General features: G+C 52.4%; 1 protein-coding gene across 5 annotated transcripts in view; it reads left to right on the plus strand.

Annotated features, from left to right (window-relative positions):
• ARHGEF9 (Cdc42 guanine nucleotide exchange factor 9) overlaps window positions 1-16,784 on the plus strand; it is a 210,320-nt gene that overhangs the window by 77,437 nt on the left and 116,099 nt on the right. The window contains exon 1 of one of the 5 annotated variants that reach the window (XM_063170298.1): window positions 4,903-5,039. The exons of 3 other annotated variants lie outside the window; for them this stretch is intronic. In XM_063170298.1, the coding sequence (XP_063026368.1) occupies window positions 5,010-5,039 (30 nt within the window). In that variant the 5' untranslated portion in view covers window positions 4,903-5,009. Of the gene's footprint in view, window positions 1-4,902; window positions 5,050-16,784 lie in introns of those variants that run through there. One more of the 5 variants, XM_063170302.1, reaches the window with a different exon arrangement.

The following is a 16,784-nucleotide window of genomic DNA, read 5'->3' on the forward strand; positions in this document are numbered from 1 at the left end:
TTAAATTAGAAATAACTCGAGTTTGTACCAGCATACAGAGTGTGCATGCAGCTGATCAGACTGGAGAAAGGGTTTGGAGCAGGGGGAGGCAGCTTTGGGCTGCCCTGTCTGTCCCTGCCAGTGGCCACTGTGTCCCCCTGGCAGGGCAGGGGAAGCCCCTGGTTCTCTCTCAGGTAATGCTGTCTCTCCTTGCTGTGGTAAACGGCCAGATCCCAATCACATCCATCAGAGCAAAGCATTCCAGGCACTTGTTCCAGTCCTGTGGTTCTATGATTCTATAATTTATGACTGAAACTATCTTTGTGTCAGAGTTAGTTCAGGAGGACACTCGGATCTGGGCTTCTGAATATGTCATCTCCTATTAAAGAACAAACAAAGTCCCTTGTAATGTACCATAAATAATAATAATACTTTGCAAGAGCCCGAAGCACTGTGTTATTGCTGTGCTAATCAGGGAGGCACTGGGCCATTATGAGAGTATTCCATGGGGTTTGGGCTTTTTTTCCTGCAGGAAGGTACGTGTTTCATAGCTCTGTAGTGTGGCTGATTGGTTTATAAAGCCAGGCTGGATAATTCCTAGTAGAGGTTAGACAAATTCCCCTCCTTTCTCATTAATTAACCTGTAGGATTTGGTGCCTGTTCTTTGCAGTTCAATAGAGACAATGACTGCAGGAACATATTTGTGCTGTCTGATATGGAATGAAGAACATCTGCCTTCTGCAGCAGTGAAATACCAGCGTGTGGCAGGGCTCTCCAAAGGGCACTGCCAGCCTCTGCTGTCTCAGAGAGGAAATTCCAGCTGAAATTTCAATGGGGAGCTGCTGGCTGGGGGATGTTGTCCCATTCAGCATTGTAGCTGGGGAGGGAAGGCAGAGGGTGAAAAGCAAACGAAGGGAAATCCCCTCACGAAAACAGCAGAAGGGTGGAGGAAAAAACATTTTGAGAAAAGTTCCCACATCCAGGGAGTGGTTTAGAGCAAAATTCCTCCAGTGGGATTAAGAAAGGGAGGCCTTGAAGATCTGAAGGAGATTTCAGTGGTGATGTGGTAACACAATAGCAGGAAGAAAAGAGGAGAGGCAGGTGAAATCCTACAGCGCTGCTCTCACAGGCTGCAGGAAAAGAAACCTTCATGTTTGGGATCCCAGGGCTGTGTTCTGGGCGTCTCAAATCAGGGCTCTGCTCCCAGAGCTGCCCTGCAATACTGTAAATGGTGGGAGAGCAGGGTGGCTTCTGGGAGGATTGGATTGGAGATTGGATTGCAGTGGGAATGTTGGTAAAGTCCCCTGTGTGCCATTTCCATGACTCTAGATGTGCTGGATGAGGCACAAGGACGGAGGTTATTTTGCTGTTTCACTGTGATGTGATTCTGTGTCCTCCTGCTCATACCCAGTTTGGCTTTTGAGTGGCTCTCCAGCTGCAGGGAATGAGGAGAAAATAAATTCCATGTGGAAAAGTGGCATTAATCTGATAATTTAGGCTGTCCCTCCTACTGCAGAAGTATGCACTGTCCCTTCCTTCCCTGCCTTCCCTCCTCTGCTCCCCCGGGAGGTTCCTGCCCATTATTGGTGTCATTGGCAGTCACAAGGAGATTCCAGACTGGACTGGGGCACACCAGCTGATTTTGGTCCTTATTCTGGAGAGAGAGAGAGAAATTTTTGGAGGCTGTGACCAGACCACAGCTCTGCTGAGACTGACTGGGACATTGTGTTATTGATGAGCAACCCTGGAGCTCTTCCTGGGGGTTTCCTCTGGAGTGATCCCCCAGACAAACCACCTGAGCAAAGCCTGGTCCTGCCTCCCCACTGGGATGTGCTCACACAGGTGGTAGAAATCCCATTTGTTTGCAGGCTAAATGCCAGGGCAGGAGCCTGCAGTGCCCAAGCAGCACACACTGAAAGCTGCCTCTGTCTCCCTGTGGGCACTGTGGGTTTTCCTAGCAGAGCAGTGCCCGTGGCACAATCCCACAGTGCTCTGTGACTCACACCCAGCTCAGGGTGTGCCTGCTAATATTCCGTGTCTGGGGTGTGCTGGGTGGGCACAGAGCTCACTGTGCCCTCAGCTGTGCTGGGCTGCAGCATCCCCTGGCACCCCTGGCACAGGAGCCAGCACATGCTGCCCTTCCCTGGAAGATGCTTTATTCCAGTGTGGAGAAGTGGAAAAACAGAGAGTCACTGAATATTCTGGGCTGGAAGGAGCCCACAGGGATCATCAGAGCCCAGCTCCTGGCCCTGCACAGGACCCAGAAGAAGCTCACAAGTGGCTTTCCCTGCTCCCCCTGCTCTGGCAGGGACTCGGGGCTTGGTCCCCTGCCCGCTGGCTGCCTGCAGAGCACTTTGCATTGACAATGAGGCAGCAGAGGTGCATTTTCTTGGCAGGGAAATGCAGCTGGGTTCTCTCTGAGGTTCCCTGTGCCAGGGAGAGCGGCTGCCCCAGTGCTCTGGGCAGGATGGGATTGTGTGCAGCCTGCTGCCCATTCAGAGATTTGGCTGATCTTGGGGGATTCTTGCCTTTGAGCACCTTTGCAGGGAGCAAGAACTAACCTGGCAACTCTTGGTTTGCTTCTCAAATCAGCTTGGTGTAAACAAGGCATAGGCAGTGAAACAGTGGAATATGAGCTTTATTGACAGGCCTGGTCAACAGCTGGCAGGAGGAGAGAAACTGGGATCATTCTGTTCATGTATAACAATCCTCCACAGAAATTGCCCCCTCCTCCTCCAGATCCACACTCCCAGGCAGAGCAGCAGGGTGGGATGTGCCAGACAGATCCCCTTCCCTTGGCACTGCCAGGTGCAACTTTGGCCTAAGTCAGCGGAGTTACTGGGATGATGCAGTGCATGGTTTAAAGCTGATCTTGTGCTTAAGATGGTCACTGTTGTATTCTCTGTGTGTGTGGTGACAACAGGGCAGATCTCATTTAACATTTCCTGGTAGAAAAACATTTACCTTTCACTTAGAGACAACCTGATCATTGCTCTGCTTTGAGTGCAAGTTTCTGAGGGAAGCAGTGTCCACTCAGGATGTCTGTCTGTCTGTCTGTCAGTCAGTTCTGCTGTCCCAGCTCTCCCAGGCCCTGCAGGTTTTGAATCAGTTGGTGAGGCTGTGCTGGCTGTGTCTGACACCCTGAACAGGTGAGGTACCTGTGAGATCTGAATTCCAGGGCTGCACAAAGCCGTGGCCATCACCTGCTGCAGATGGGGCCCTCCCCAGAGAGGAGAGGATTCACAACACACTCCAGAGTAGCTGTCAGAGGTGGGATTTTCCAACCAGAGCCCTCCTGTGGATGTAAATAACTTGCCTGGTGTTTCTGTCACTGGAAACTTAGGCAGAATTCCAAAGTTTGGACAGCTATAAGCATTTGCCTCCTGACTCCTTCTTTTGTCAGCCATCTCTGGGAATAATGATGGCTGTCAGTGCCTGTGCAAAAGGTGATGGGATATGGCTTGATGGAACTGGAGCAGACTGTGTGGGGCCTCAGCAGTGCAGAGATGCTGGGCAGCATCCTTCAGTCCTGCCTGCACTTCTGGTCTGTCCCATTTCAATAAATAAGTGAAGACACCTAAGCCCTGATCCTGCTGAGTGGCACAGGACCAGCAGAAAGTGGCAGTCACGAGGAGCTGCGTGTTGTTCCCTGACTCAAATCTCCAGCTGCAGGAAAAATGTTGACTCCTCCAGAGGCCAGGAGCGGGAGATCCAAATGCCCTTCTGCCCTTGACGCATGGAGAAAAAACCCTTACAAACACAACCCTAAATCCTCTGCAGCTGTAAGTGAGGAGATTGGAGCTCCTGCACAGATTTTACAGCATATCCTGTGCGTGGATCCAGCCTGTCCAGTGTCCCCAGTGTCCTGCCTGTGCCCAGAGCACGCTGCCGGCCATTCCCCACGTTGTCTCCAAGGTTCCTACCTGCCCTGTCCTATCCCTGCGGCCTCAGCTGCCAAAGAGGGGATTTTGGGAATATTGGTGGGGCATTTTCCTGTCCTCAGGGGTGTGTCAGTCCTTCTGCGGGCTGCCCCTTCCTGTGGGCACCGAGCCCCGGGATGGCGGCGGGGGCTGCGCCACCGGCGCCGTGAGCGGCCTTGGCCAGGTGCCGGAGCCCCGTGTGCTGTCCCAGCATGGGCAGGACCATGTCGACGTGCGTGTCCCGGCTGGAGGATCCGCCAGGATTCAGCCCCGTTCCCAGTTGGCTCTACACATCCCATATGCTGCCGCCGCCTCTTCTAACCAGCGCCAGACACCGCCAGCTCCTCTCCCTCGACGTGGTGGGTGGCCGGATCGATGAGCAACGCTTAGCGAGTGTGTTTGCTTTCTTAAGTGTGCAGCGGTGGCCAGAAAGTGGGGGAAATCCGGGGCAGCAGGCAGGGGATGAGCAGGCGGAGAGGGGAGCAGGGCGCCGGTGCTGGGGGAGAATCACCCCGGGCAGGTGCAGCGCTGGGCTGGGCCGGGAGCTTTGCTGTCAGTGGGAAGGGGACTCATCCTTGTTCATGTGCAGAGCAGAGTGAGAACCTGCTGCCCTTTGAACGTCAGCAAAATCCCCAGCCCTTGCTGAGCGTGGAGCATGTGCTGGCTCTGCAGAGCCGGCGTCCTGCAGCGCTGGGGGCGAGGGTGACCGGCCCCGGCAGGAGGGCACGGGGTGCCCGCGGGGACCCTCCCCAAGTTCGCATCGCTCCCCCCTCCCTCCCCTCCCTTCCACTCCCCTCCCCTCCTGCAGAGTTTCAAAGCACGGCAGGGGAAAAAAAAAAAAAAAAAAAAGAAAGAAAAAGGACATCCCCCTCCCCTCAAATCCCTCGGTCCGTGACTGAAATAAATAAGCACAAATCCCAGGTAGTGAGGAGGCTGCTAATAACGTGCTCCTGACAGGCACGGGATTGCCGGGCTGAGGGATGGCTGACTGAAAGCTCCAGGCTAGGGTGGGGGTGGGGGGCTTCTTTTTTTTCCTGCCAGCTCTCGCCAGGCAGTAGGGATTTTTTTTTCCTTCCCCTCCCTGATAATAAGGACATCATCAGAAGCAAGATGCAGTGGCTAAGGGATGGAACAGGAATGGTGAGTTCAGGTAGCTATGTCTTTCTCTTTTCCTCTTATTGCAGTACTTTGACAGGGAAATGAACCTCCGTCCTATCTCCTGACTCCTCCTTTACTCCCTGTCCTTGAAACCATTGATCACTCTGTAGCCATTTTATAGACTCTGCATTCCCAAACTGCTGAGCAAAAGAAGGAATTGAAAGGAAGGAAGGAGGGTGGGCATGCCTCGGGGCGTGGGAGGGGGTTCCGTAGGGCGAGCCGGTGGGTTCGTGGCGGGGAGCACAGGGTTTGCCCGGTTCCCCGGCGTGTGGGGTGTGCGGTGGGAGAGCACTGGAGGAGAGGAGTGCCGGCACAGGGCTGGCTGTGCCCGGGGCAGCCGGGACCTGTCACCGTGCCCCTCCGCCCGATGATGAGTTGCGGTGCGGGGGGAGCCCGGCGTGCCGAGCCTGGGCGCGCCTGCAGCAGCCTGGCAGACACAGACACTCCTCCGGCTCGGCACAGCCGCCAAGGCAGCTCCTGCCGCCCTGCCAGCCGAGCCCAGCCGAGCCCAGCCGGCTCCGAGGGCTGCATGGCCGGGGGAAAGCGGGGAAGTTCCCCCAGTCCAGTGAGAAACTTCCCCGGGAAGCGATGCGGGTGTTTGGAGATGCTCCTCCCGCCCCAGCCCGCCTTGCACTGGCATCTCCCGCACGGCTCCGTGCGGGGCTGCGCTTTGCAGGTGCTGCTGGATTTGCCCTTCTCGGCTCTCTCGGTGCTGCTCCCGCCTCGGCCATCCCTGAGGGTTGCTCCCAGCTCCGGCCATCCCTGAGGGCTGGTCCGGCTCCCCTATCCCGGAGGGCTGGTCCGGCTCCCGCATCCCTGAGGGCTGCTTCCGCTCGGCCATCCCTGAGGGCTGGTCCGTCTCCCCCATGCCTGAGGGCTGCTCCCAGCTCCGGCCATCCCTGAGGGCTGCTCCCGCTCGGCCATCCCTGAGGGCTGCTCCCAGCTCCGGCCATCCCTGAGGGCTGGTCCGTCTCCCCCATGCCTGAGGGCTGCTCCCAGCTCCGGCCATCCCTGAGGGCTGCTCCCGCTCGGCCATCCCTGAGGGCTGCTCCCAGCTCCGGCCATCCCTGAGGGCTGCTCCGGCTCGGGCACAGGGCTCAGGGCTCAGGGCTCAGGGCTCAGGCCGAGCTGGCGTCACCCGGCTCAGCCCCCGCGTTCCGGCTCCGGGGGCACGGGCAGATGCTGCTGCCTGCGGGGAGCCTTGGGGAGGGATCGCTGCCCGTTCCCTCCATGCCCTCCCCGCTCCTCACACACACACACGGCCCGGGGGTTTGTGCTCCCGCAGGGCTCCGCCGGTGCTGGCAGTGCCCTGTGCGGTGTAGGCAGCAGCCTGCAGCACAACGCGCTTGTTTGGGGTCCTGGTTAGGGCTTGTCTGGCACCCAGCAGCGCCTCGGGAGGTTTGCTGCCACCTTCCACCCTCGGAGCACCCGGAGGGATGGGAGTCTTTCCTCTGTCCTCCTTGTCCCGCCCCGTGTCAGGGATAAAAGTGAAGCCGGATGGGGCTCTCGCCTCCATTTCCCCCTTCTCCCCGGTGGCTGCTGAGCCCCGCTGGGGAGGGACTGCCTTGCTGCAGGACAAAGTGCTTTCCTAATTGCCCCAGCACAGGACTTGACGCCTTCTTGCCCTCTCATCTTCCCAGATCCCTTCCGTGCTGCCGGCTGTGTTATTCTGTTCTCATTAGTCTAATCTTTGCTTTCTTTTCGAGAGAAATTACAGTGGTTACTGTAGGGTGTAATAGAAGATATTTTTTTGGTAAAGTAAAACTCCATTAGTTGATTTTGTAGCAGGAATTCCCCAATATTGCTCCCTCTAACAAGGGAGAAATAAAAGAGAGAGCTGTGGTTTCTGTATTTCATACAGCAGTTCAGCAGCCTCAGCAGTGTTTGGAGATACTCCACATATCTCCAGATACCTGAAAATAAAAAATTATTTCAAAGCAGCAAAGTGAAACTGAACCAAGTAAGATAAATCCAGTGAAGGTGTTTGCAGTCCCTGGTGGCGAGGAGTCTGTGTCCCTGGGCATGGCTGGCCTGAGGGGTCAGGGGCTCCTGCCCTTGGGGCACAGGGATGCTGGGAGCACCTAAAGCCAAGGTCCTGCCAACCCTTGGACCCTACAAGTTCTGCTCCTTTAGCAAGACAAGGTGTGTCAGTCCAGATGTCCTGGCCAAGTGCTAGTGTGGATAGCAGTATTCCCTCCAATGCACATTTTCCTTGCTGTCCCCACTGGTAAGTTATTTGAAATTTTAGTACTTCAGATGTTGATCATTTGGTGGACTGTGCTAAACAAGTGAGTTACTCCACACCAGGAGTAGCTGCATTTCAGTAATCAGTGGGAATATTATCACCTCAGTCTGCTGGCTAAAATGTGCTGTGGAACTATCAGCCAGCTCTGCCCCTGAGTGAAGGTTGGCTGCTCTGTTCACACAGCCTCCCATGCAGTGCAGAACCTCAGCCTTTCATCCTGAGCATCGCTGGACCCATTTCCATGGGCACTGAGTCTCTGGTATGGTTTTCCAGCTGTCTTTTTAACTCCAGTATTATTTTCACTGTGCTGCTGAAGACCAGCAATACACATTTATTCTGGCAGCACCCCTGGACTTTGTTCTGCTCAGGCACATTGGTCAAAATCTGGATTTTAGCCTAGTTTCTCCCAAATTCTACACAGCACTGATTTATTCAAAATGCTGTTTTCTATTGTTCTCAGCTTGGGTTCAAGGCTCAGAGTTACTCATCTTTAAGAAGCATGTCACTAATGCTTTACAAGTGATAGTACCTTTTGTTCTTGTGGCAGGTGTTTTTTTTCCAAATCAGCCCCTAAACCCTTGCTATTATTCCATAATATTAAGCTGTTGGAGCTTCTTTTTTTCCTCCTTTGCATGTGCTGCTTCCCATATTTTAAACAATTAATCTTTTGCCAATTATACTGGCATCCCACGGGGGTGTTTTCCATGCTTCACTGGTACCACGTTGCTAAACTCTCTAGTATCTGTTCCTAATCTAGAAAAATGCAGCTAATTGTCATTGGTAGTGATGAGAATCAATCTGCACATCTGAGCAGTGTGTGAGTGCAATGATTATTTGGTCTGGCATTCTTCAGAGGGTATTGATCCAGCATGGTAATCAAATGAGTTGGATTAAATCAGGACAAAATTCAGCCTCTTCTGGAATAGTTTTTTACCTGACAAGGGCAGAGTTTTTTCCCAAGTCTTTGACTGTAATGCAAGTAACACAAGTGTGAATCTTCCATGGTATTTCCTCACAAAGGGTCTCTTTTGGGTTTAATGTTGTGCCTGTGACAGTCCAGGTGAGTGCAGCCATCACCTGCAATAGGTGCAGTCCCAGATTTTTTCTTTCACAGCCTTAAATAGTGATATTTTTACACTGCCTGTTGTTGAAATACTTAAAATCAAGCTGCTGTCAATATTTTCCATTTCTTTCATAAGAAAAAAGTAAACTCTTGTACATCATCACAGCCTAAAATATGGTGAAAATTAATTCAGTGAATCAAAGGGCCAAGAGCTGCAAGTGGTGGAGATGCCCCTGAGTGGGGCAGGTCAGCAGCATTTTTCCTCACTTATCAGTCTGAAAATCACAGGGTATTGGAAGCACAAAGTACTCCTTGCACTCCACAATCCTAAAAATCTCAATGTGAAGTCTGGAAAAGAGAAGTAGAAAAAAGCAGTTTGGGTTTGACTTTCAGTTTTGAAAGTTTGGATAAGCAAAAGCAGCTGGTGGAGAGCTGCCAGGCCAGGGCCGGGTGGAAAGAGGAGCTTGTGATATCCAGGCCTTGGGGAAAAATGGGACTGAAGAGGCCCAGAGCAGTTTTCCTGCAGAGATCAAAGGGAGCAGGGAGAGCTGGCTGCTGCTGGAGCAGTCCCCGCAAGCTCCTGAGCGCTCTGGGTGTCCTGCAGAGGATCCTGCCTGCTCTCCATGCCCTGTGGCCTCAGCAGGGAGGGATTTTCCAGCAGAGTGGGACATTTGGAAGTTTGTTCCTGTTCATGCAGGTCTCCTGTCACTGGAGGTTGCTGCTTGGCTTGCCTGAGCTCTGCATGCAGTGGAGAATTCTGTGGGTGCTGCAGGGCCATGGAGCCCCCAAAGCCCCAGGTCCATCCCTCCAAGGCATTTCTGTGTGGGATTTTTCTTACATAGTTGCTGTTTACTTTTCCATTTCTCTCCCAATTTGGGGCTGCTTTAACCTTTCAGTTCCAGCCTCCTGCTAGTGCTGCTCTGCCAAATATCCAGGTTAAGAAGGAGCTGATGCTGTGGTAAATAAAAATGTTTGATAAATCTTTGCTCCATGCTGATGATTGTCCTTGTGTCAGTCCCAGGAGGGGCTGGGAGGAGGCCTGGCTCCATTTCCATGGGGTTCCCACCTACTGGATAAGGGACACACCAGTAACTCCTGTGTCTCTTGACATGCATCAGGGATGTCTGGAAAACCCTGGGAGGGTGCCATAGGCATAGGAAGCAGGATTTTGTGGAGCTCTGAGCAGGCTGTGCTTGCTGGGAAGCCACACACCCCATGTGGTCACCATGTCCATCTGTCCCTCCTGCTCAGGGTTTGTGTTTGAGCACCGCAGCCTTTGCAAACCACAACGGTTTTTAACTGCTGAGAACCTGATTTCCTTGTATCTCATCAAAGAGTTTTTCTTTTTTGAACACTTCTTGAAAAATCTCTGAAATGCTTCAAGCTGACATCTTAATGTATTTATGACATTAGCTGCTTCTGCTCTGGAATGGTTGCTCTGAATCTCTTTGAGCCTGGCTGTTATTTTGAACATGACTAATTCCCTGAGTGACTAAGCTCTTAGATAATAGGAAAAATTCATCAAGTTATCTCGGGCTCCAATAGTTTCTATTGTTATGAAAAGACAACTTATGAAAAAAGAAATAAAGATGCTTATTATGTAATATGGGCAGGGAGAGGAGAGGTGTTGGTAGGGACTGGCCGAGTGCTGTGTCTGGGAAAGGCAGGAGTGCAGGCTCAGGCTGGGCCATCTCCAGCTTAGTGTGGTTGAGAAGTAAAGAATTCCTTGTTTGGAGCTCAGGTGAGTCCCAGTGAAGCCAAGGAGTGCTCTTGTACAGAAGTGTGTTCAGAGGGGATCCCAGCCCCTTCCTCCCGTTCTGCCATGCTGCAGAACTCCTTGGGTGTGACCCAGGATAACGCCGGGCAGTGAATTGCACCACACCTGCTCTGCCAGGTTGCTTCAGCAGCACCTGAAGCACTCACCACTCCTGCAGGGCCCTGTTCCAGGCAGAAAACTCAGCTCCATCCCCCTGGATTTTCCTTTTGGTGCTGCTGATCCCCACACAGAACTGCCAGTGTGCTGCTTGTGCCAGCACAGCACCAGGTGCCCTCCTGTGTCCCACACAGGGGCATTGTCCCTGTGATCCCTCACAGCCAGGGTCCCTCTGGCACAGCCACTGTCCCCTGGGCTGTCACACATTGTCACAAACTGCAGGAGGGCAGTGCTGCCCGTTCCTGGAAGGCAGCAGCCTGTGCTCACTGTCACTGCAAGGAATCCCACTGAGCTGGGAGAGGGAATGGAGCCTCCTGGCATTCACCTGCCTTGCTGGGAGAAAGGAAAAAAAAAAGTAGAGAAAGGCTCTAAAGTTTTTTTTTAATGCTGATATTGCTGATAAAAATGAGTGCACTATGTTCTATTCATACACCTACTGCCATCCATCTGGAATTCCTACTTCATTAGGTTGGCTTGCAGTGTTTTCTTCATTAAAAGAGTGCCAGATTCAATAGGCTGTTCCCTCTCCTTTTTTTGGGAGGCAGAGAGAGGGGGAGAAAAGGATTTCTATGAAACACATCCAATTCTCTGGGTTAATTTGTGTGAAGAACATGAGACCCATGGGTCAGCTTCTTAATGAGGTGGTTTTTCCTTTTCTCAGTGTCTTGACGAGGAGAAGCCCAGGGAAGCCAGAGCCAAGTGTCACAGGAGGGGGGTGAGGAGGCTGCAGGGAGCTCTGGCCGACTGCTTTTCCTCCTCATTCCCTTGCAGGTGCTGAAATGCACCCTTTGATTTTCATGCCAAAGAGTTTCCCTGTGCCTCTGCAGCTGAATTTCTCTGGGTGATACTGACCCTGAATTCAGAATTTAGTTTCTAGCATGTAATAATTTATTTTTCACACAGCACTTTGCCCAGACATGTGCTGATGTGAAGATTCTGCAATTTAATGTCAGAGTGCCTGGAGGGAGCACTTGTCTTCCCCCAAGGAAGGGACCTGGCTTGCATTTTTCTGCACTTTGGGCTTTGCTTTCTTCACCTTTTTCCAGGCTCAACAGTGAACCCAAAAGTTGAGAAATGAAATTAAGGAATAAAGGTCTCTGTGTTCCTTTAGGCCAGAGGCTGAGGTTTTTTTCAGACAAGGAGAGCTTACATAAGGTTGAGCATCAGAATTAGATGGGTCCTTTTAAACAGAACTTGCTCAGCCCCTGAAGTCTTTCTCTGTGACCAGGGTAATTGGTGTTACCACATCTGATTTCTGCAGGATTTGAGGGGGTTTTATTTTCTTTTTCACCACTGGGAATGTGAAGATGCTTCTGGAGTGCAGGCTGGAGTGTGCAGTAGATGCAAAGAGAGCAGAAAGCACTCCACCACCATTGCCAGGGGCAGGAGATTTTAGCCTGTCTCAATGCTTTAAGTTCAAGTCAACTTAAAAATAGAAGATTTGTTGTTCTCAGTGCAATCCAGAGGAGCACAGTGGACTCAGCCCCCCCTGACAGGCTCTCTGTGCCATTTCAGCATGGTCTGGGTAGTGTCCCAGGCTGTGGCACTGATTCCATGGGGCCACTGCTGCTGTGGCTCAGCTGCTCCCCATCTTTGGGTGCAATTTGTGTGGGTTTTTTCACTGAATGCTTGGAGCAGTGGCCTGGAGATACTCAGGTCCTTCCCCATGGCCTCTGAGCTTTGTGCAGCTCTTGGCCAGGTGGTCATGCAGGTGCAGCCGAATTCAACCTCCAGCAGGGCCCTGTGTGCTCTAAACATTGCAGAAGTGGGCTTAGGAACTGAATTTCTTCTCTTTCCAGCACTCCAGGCATCTTGCTTCATGTGGTCCTTCCCTGCTCTCTCCCACATCCACCTTCTCTCCCACTTTGCTGCTTTGCTATCTCTCAGCTTCTGCAGTCCTTTAGGAAGAGGAAATTACTGGAAAAAAGTGCCAAGTTCATGTGGACAGTGAGGAAACTTTCCATTTGGGGGATGGAGTGGGCAGGCAAGGAACTGTGGGTGACTGGAAAGTTGATTTTTCACAGCCAAAATCAGGCCCAAGTCCAAGTCTCTACAAGTATTCCTCCATTTTGCAGTTTGGGTAAGGACTTTTAGGCGTTTGGGGATTTTTAAAGCTTCCCATGAAGCTATTTCATAAACATAAAAGATTATGGAGATTCCTGAGGAAAAAAATCTGCCTTTGCAGCAGCTCTGCAGCTCTCAGGCTGGTGCCTCCCATCTGGCCCAGGATGGAAAAGAGGGCTCTGTCAGGCATTCTGGGAAGAGAAAGGAAAAAAGAGGCAACTCCCAGCTTAAGGAAATCCTCCTTTTTGGAAACAGCAAATCCTAATCTCACTGGCCTTTAATCTCTGAAACCCTGAGCTTAATTCCTGCCTAGATTTAGGGAAAAAAAATTTAATGGTTTTCTTATAATCTCTGCTGGAGTCTGTGAGTCACCCCCTGGTGTCCAGTGTCACAGCAGTGTTTGGGAGCGCCCACATGGGACACGGGGAATGGAGGAGAAGGTGCTGCACATCCCTGGGAATGGAGGAGAAGGTGCTCCCACATCCCTGGGAATGGAGGAGCAGGTGCTCCACATCCCTGGGAATGGAGGAGAACATGCTGCACATCCCTGGGAATGGAGGAGCAGGTGCTCCCACATCCCTGGGAATGGAGGAGAACATGCTCCACATCCCTGGGAATGGAGGAGAAGGTGCTCCCGCGTCCCTGGGTACCACAGCTTCCGTTTCTTCTCGGGGGCAGGATTAATTCAGCTGGGAAGTTTAATCTTCCCTCATGGTGCCACAAAGCTCTGGATTAGAGCTTGTGCTCCAGGTGGGAGTACAAAGGAGCTGAAGCAGTTTGGGGCTGACAGTCACCAGCACTGGTTTCCCCTTGGCCATGGATTTCATCCATCCAGACAAGTTTTATTCCTGCTCAGAATCATGAGCCACACTGTTTTGTGTGAAATTTCCCCCAGTTCACTGAGACCTAGCTCCTTTGGTCAAAGGGCAGCAGATTTGGGCTCCTCCTGTACCATCCCAGGGCTCTGCTACACTGCTTCCTACACCAGCATGGCCAGAATTCTCTGGTTAATTAAGGCTAAGAGTTTAGTAGCTCATTTTCTCAGTTAATAGAAGGTGGAGCTGATGTGTTGGGACAGAACTCTGCTCCTCACATTCAATTGGAATTGTTCATGATGGACTAGAGCCCTAGCCAGTCTAAAGGAAACCCAGCAGGGTACAAGCCCCTGCCACAGGAACATCTGACTCTCCAGACTGCCTCTGAGGAGTCCACCTGATTTATTTTGTGTGCGTGGTTTTACATTTCTTCACGTCAGGCTTCAGTTAGTTTTAACAGTAGGAAACACAACATAATGAAAACATGATCTTCCTTTGTAATTATGACACAATCTTTAGCCTGAGTTTCCTGTTCCAAGGTGAGGCATCTGAAATAAGTTACTCCACTGTGCCTGTCCCAGAGTGGAGGGTGTTACTCTGTGCAGGGATTGACAGCAGAGCAGGGAATTGGAGCTGACATCAGGACAGGGAATTGGGGCTGACATCAGGACAGGGAATTGGGGCTGACACTGTGCACAGCCCCAGCCCCTGCACTGTCCTGGCCCCTCATGGTGTGGGGGTCTGGGGGCTGTCCTTGCTCGGGGAGTGCAGGATCTGTCAGCACTGCAGCCCCAGACCCGGCTGCTGTGTTTGCCGAGCTGCAGGGAGAGGGATGTGCTGATTACTGGAGACATCCATTGGAGGGAGACGTGGTCACAAGGCTGAGCCCGGCGCGTTCCGCACGGGAGGATTTGGCATCATCCGCTTCCTTGGCTTGCCGAATTTCTGTCTTGTACTTAATGTCAGTGTAGGGCCCCCTGTTTGTTACTCGGGTGTCCAGAACTGCCTGCCCTGTACCCGTGTCCATCCTTTGGGTGCGGGTTCAAAGCGGGATGGGTGTGATGTGAGCGAGCCCCGGCTCCTTCCCCGCTGCTGTCCCTCGCAGAGGTGCTGAAATTCCACCCTCCCTTCTGGTCCAGCACAAGCCCTGGCTGGTCCTGCATCACAAACCGTGTTCCCAAAGCTCCTGGAGCGTGTTCTGTGCACTGGGGGATGTGTGGTTTATGTAACTGATACAAATCTTCCCCTTCCTCCTTTCGCTCTATACAGAACCTTAGACCAAACTTCCCACAAAGAATTCTATGAAGTTCAACTTCACCGTGGTTTTATATAAACCCCTGCTGTGTAGGTGTGCTTTATCAGGAAGGCTTCTAAGAGAAGGTACCATCCATTTTCGTAGTAAAATTAACATTTAGTGCACGCAGAAGGCATGGGAAATTATATAAAGCAGCAAGTACTGTTGGGAATTCTGCGAATATCATTTAAATAGAAGCTTCTCTGCAGTAAATCTGTTTGTGCTGCTGTTACACACACAGACCCTCCTTTGGAGCCCCAAACTGTCCCTGGGTGAGGGGAGGCACCCGGGGCTTTCCTGCCTGGTCTTTTAGGGGGTGTTGGACCTGGGGAAGGGGATGCTGTGGCTGAGCCTCCCGGGTGCAGCATCCCCCGGGCGCAGCATCCCCCCGGCTCCCCAGGGCAGGCAGCACAGCAGTGGGGTCCCCACAGCCTCCCGTGGTGGGGTTTGGGGCCGGCAGCCCAGGCGGGGCTGGCTCTGTGGTTCTATGGCTCTGTTTGCGATCCGTGCCCTCCCCCGCGCTCTGAGTGGCTCGGCTCTCGCAGAATGCCAGCCCAGCGCTGCCAGGCTCGGTGCTGGCAGTGAATCCCTCCCGTTGGGCTCCGGAAGTGCTCAGTGAGCATGTGTGAGGTGTGCACCTTTGTTCTGGAGGGTTCCCAGCCTCTGCTGCTCCCCCTGCCCTGCTTTGGCTCCCCAGGCTCCCTGCGGGGCTTCTGCCTTGAAACCTCGCTGGCACCTCCAGGAGGCAGAGCCAGGGATGGGCTGTGCCTGCTGAGGTCCCCAGGCCCTGGGCAAGTGGGGACCAGCAGAACATCCCCACCGGGCTGCTTCTAACATTTCCTCTGGGCTCCACACCCAGGCTCCCTCTGTGCTCACTGCAGTTTAGAGGAAAAGATAAAGTGGCCATAAAACCCCTCTGAATTCAGGCTGGTTGTATGTTGTGGGGAAGTCGTTGCTGCTTCTGAGATTGAAACTGGAATTTCCTGGCTGTTTTTGTAAGTTCAGGTTTATGGTTTGGAAAATTGCCTGTGTTGTTTTGGGAAAGGATGGTAGCAATAATAATAAATATTCCACGTCTATTACGTGTTGGAACAAAACGATCTCCGAGGTCCCTTCCAACCCAAATCATTCTATGTTTGCTATTCTGATTAGTCTAAAATTACATCAGACAGACTGGCTATCCTAAAAATGGGTCCTTGATAGGAAATGCAGGTTTGGAAGCTGGGGGTGAGGCAGATCCATCACCTGGATCCAGCCTGGCCTGTGTGCTAACAGGGCAGCCTGGGGCAGCTTTAAAGGAGCCTCCTGTGATTTTACAGGTGAAAAAGGGCTTTTCACTGCCCTCCTGAATGAGAAACTCCCTGCTTGGACAGAGCAGGAGGGAGCCTCTGGCTGGCACTTATCACCCAAAATAAACCTCATAAGGAACCCAAACTGCTCTTGTTTCTAATGCTGCTCAACACCACCCAGCCTCTGCATCTGCAAACACATCACAGCCTGCACATGCTCCAGAGCTGGTCAGAAATGAGCAGGATGGTGCTGGCTGAGTGCTGGCCCAGCACAAACCAGTGGGTCTGAGTGGAGACCATTGAGGGAGACCTTGTGAAGAGGGGACAGTCCTGACATGGTCTCTCCTTTGATGGTGTTTGGGGTGGATACAGGATGCTCCTGTTTTTGAGGGAGCTCTCTTGGCAAAGAAAGAAAGAAAGAAAATGAAGCAAGCCTTGCATTGAACAGATGGGTTTGGTGTTGGGGTTGTTACAAAAATTAGTCCACAAACACCAGAGGTTTATGTCCAAGAAGGAGACAGAGGAGTCCATTCTGGCTTTATTGGAATAAAGGGAGAGGTCATGGGGCATTCCCCTGGGATCTCTCCAATTTTTGGAGGATGGGGCAGGAGCATCACCCCCTGGCCCTGCCCTTCCCCAGGGAGGACACTGCAGGACAGGCTGCCCTTGGTGGTGGGGTTAAAGCATGAGGCTGGCCAGGTTTAGACATGAAATGCTGCCCAGCTCTCCCCGTTTGCTGCAGGAGAACAGACCAGGTGCTGTGTGGTGCCTGTTGGCCTCGTGTCTGTGTGGGAGCGTTCGGAGGCGCAGCTTTCCTGGAAGGTGCCGTGCTCAGCCCCCGGATGCACATTTTAGTGCATTATGCATATGCATTGGCAGCATTTCTATATTTGTCTTTGTCTGGAAAATCGTTTGCTTTTTCCAGCTGAGTGTATCTGGTCTGTGTGCGTTGTGATGCCTCTCTGAGGTACCTGCTGGTTCTGGGAGCTGAGATTGGGGTTTGGGATATAGCACCTGGCACCTG

Source organism: Melospiza melodia, chromosome 16 (genome assembly GCF_035770615.1).
Source record: "Melospiza melodia melodia isolate bMelMel2 chromosome 16, bMelMel2.pri, whole genome shotgun sequence".
NCBI lineage: Eukaryota > Metazoa > Chordata > Aves > Passeriformes > Passerellidae > Melospiza > Melospiza melodia.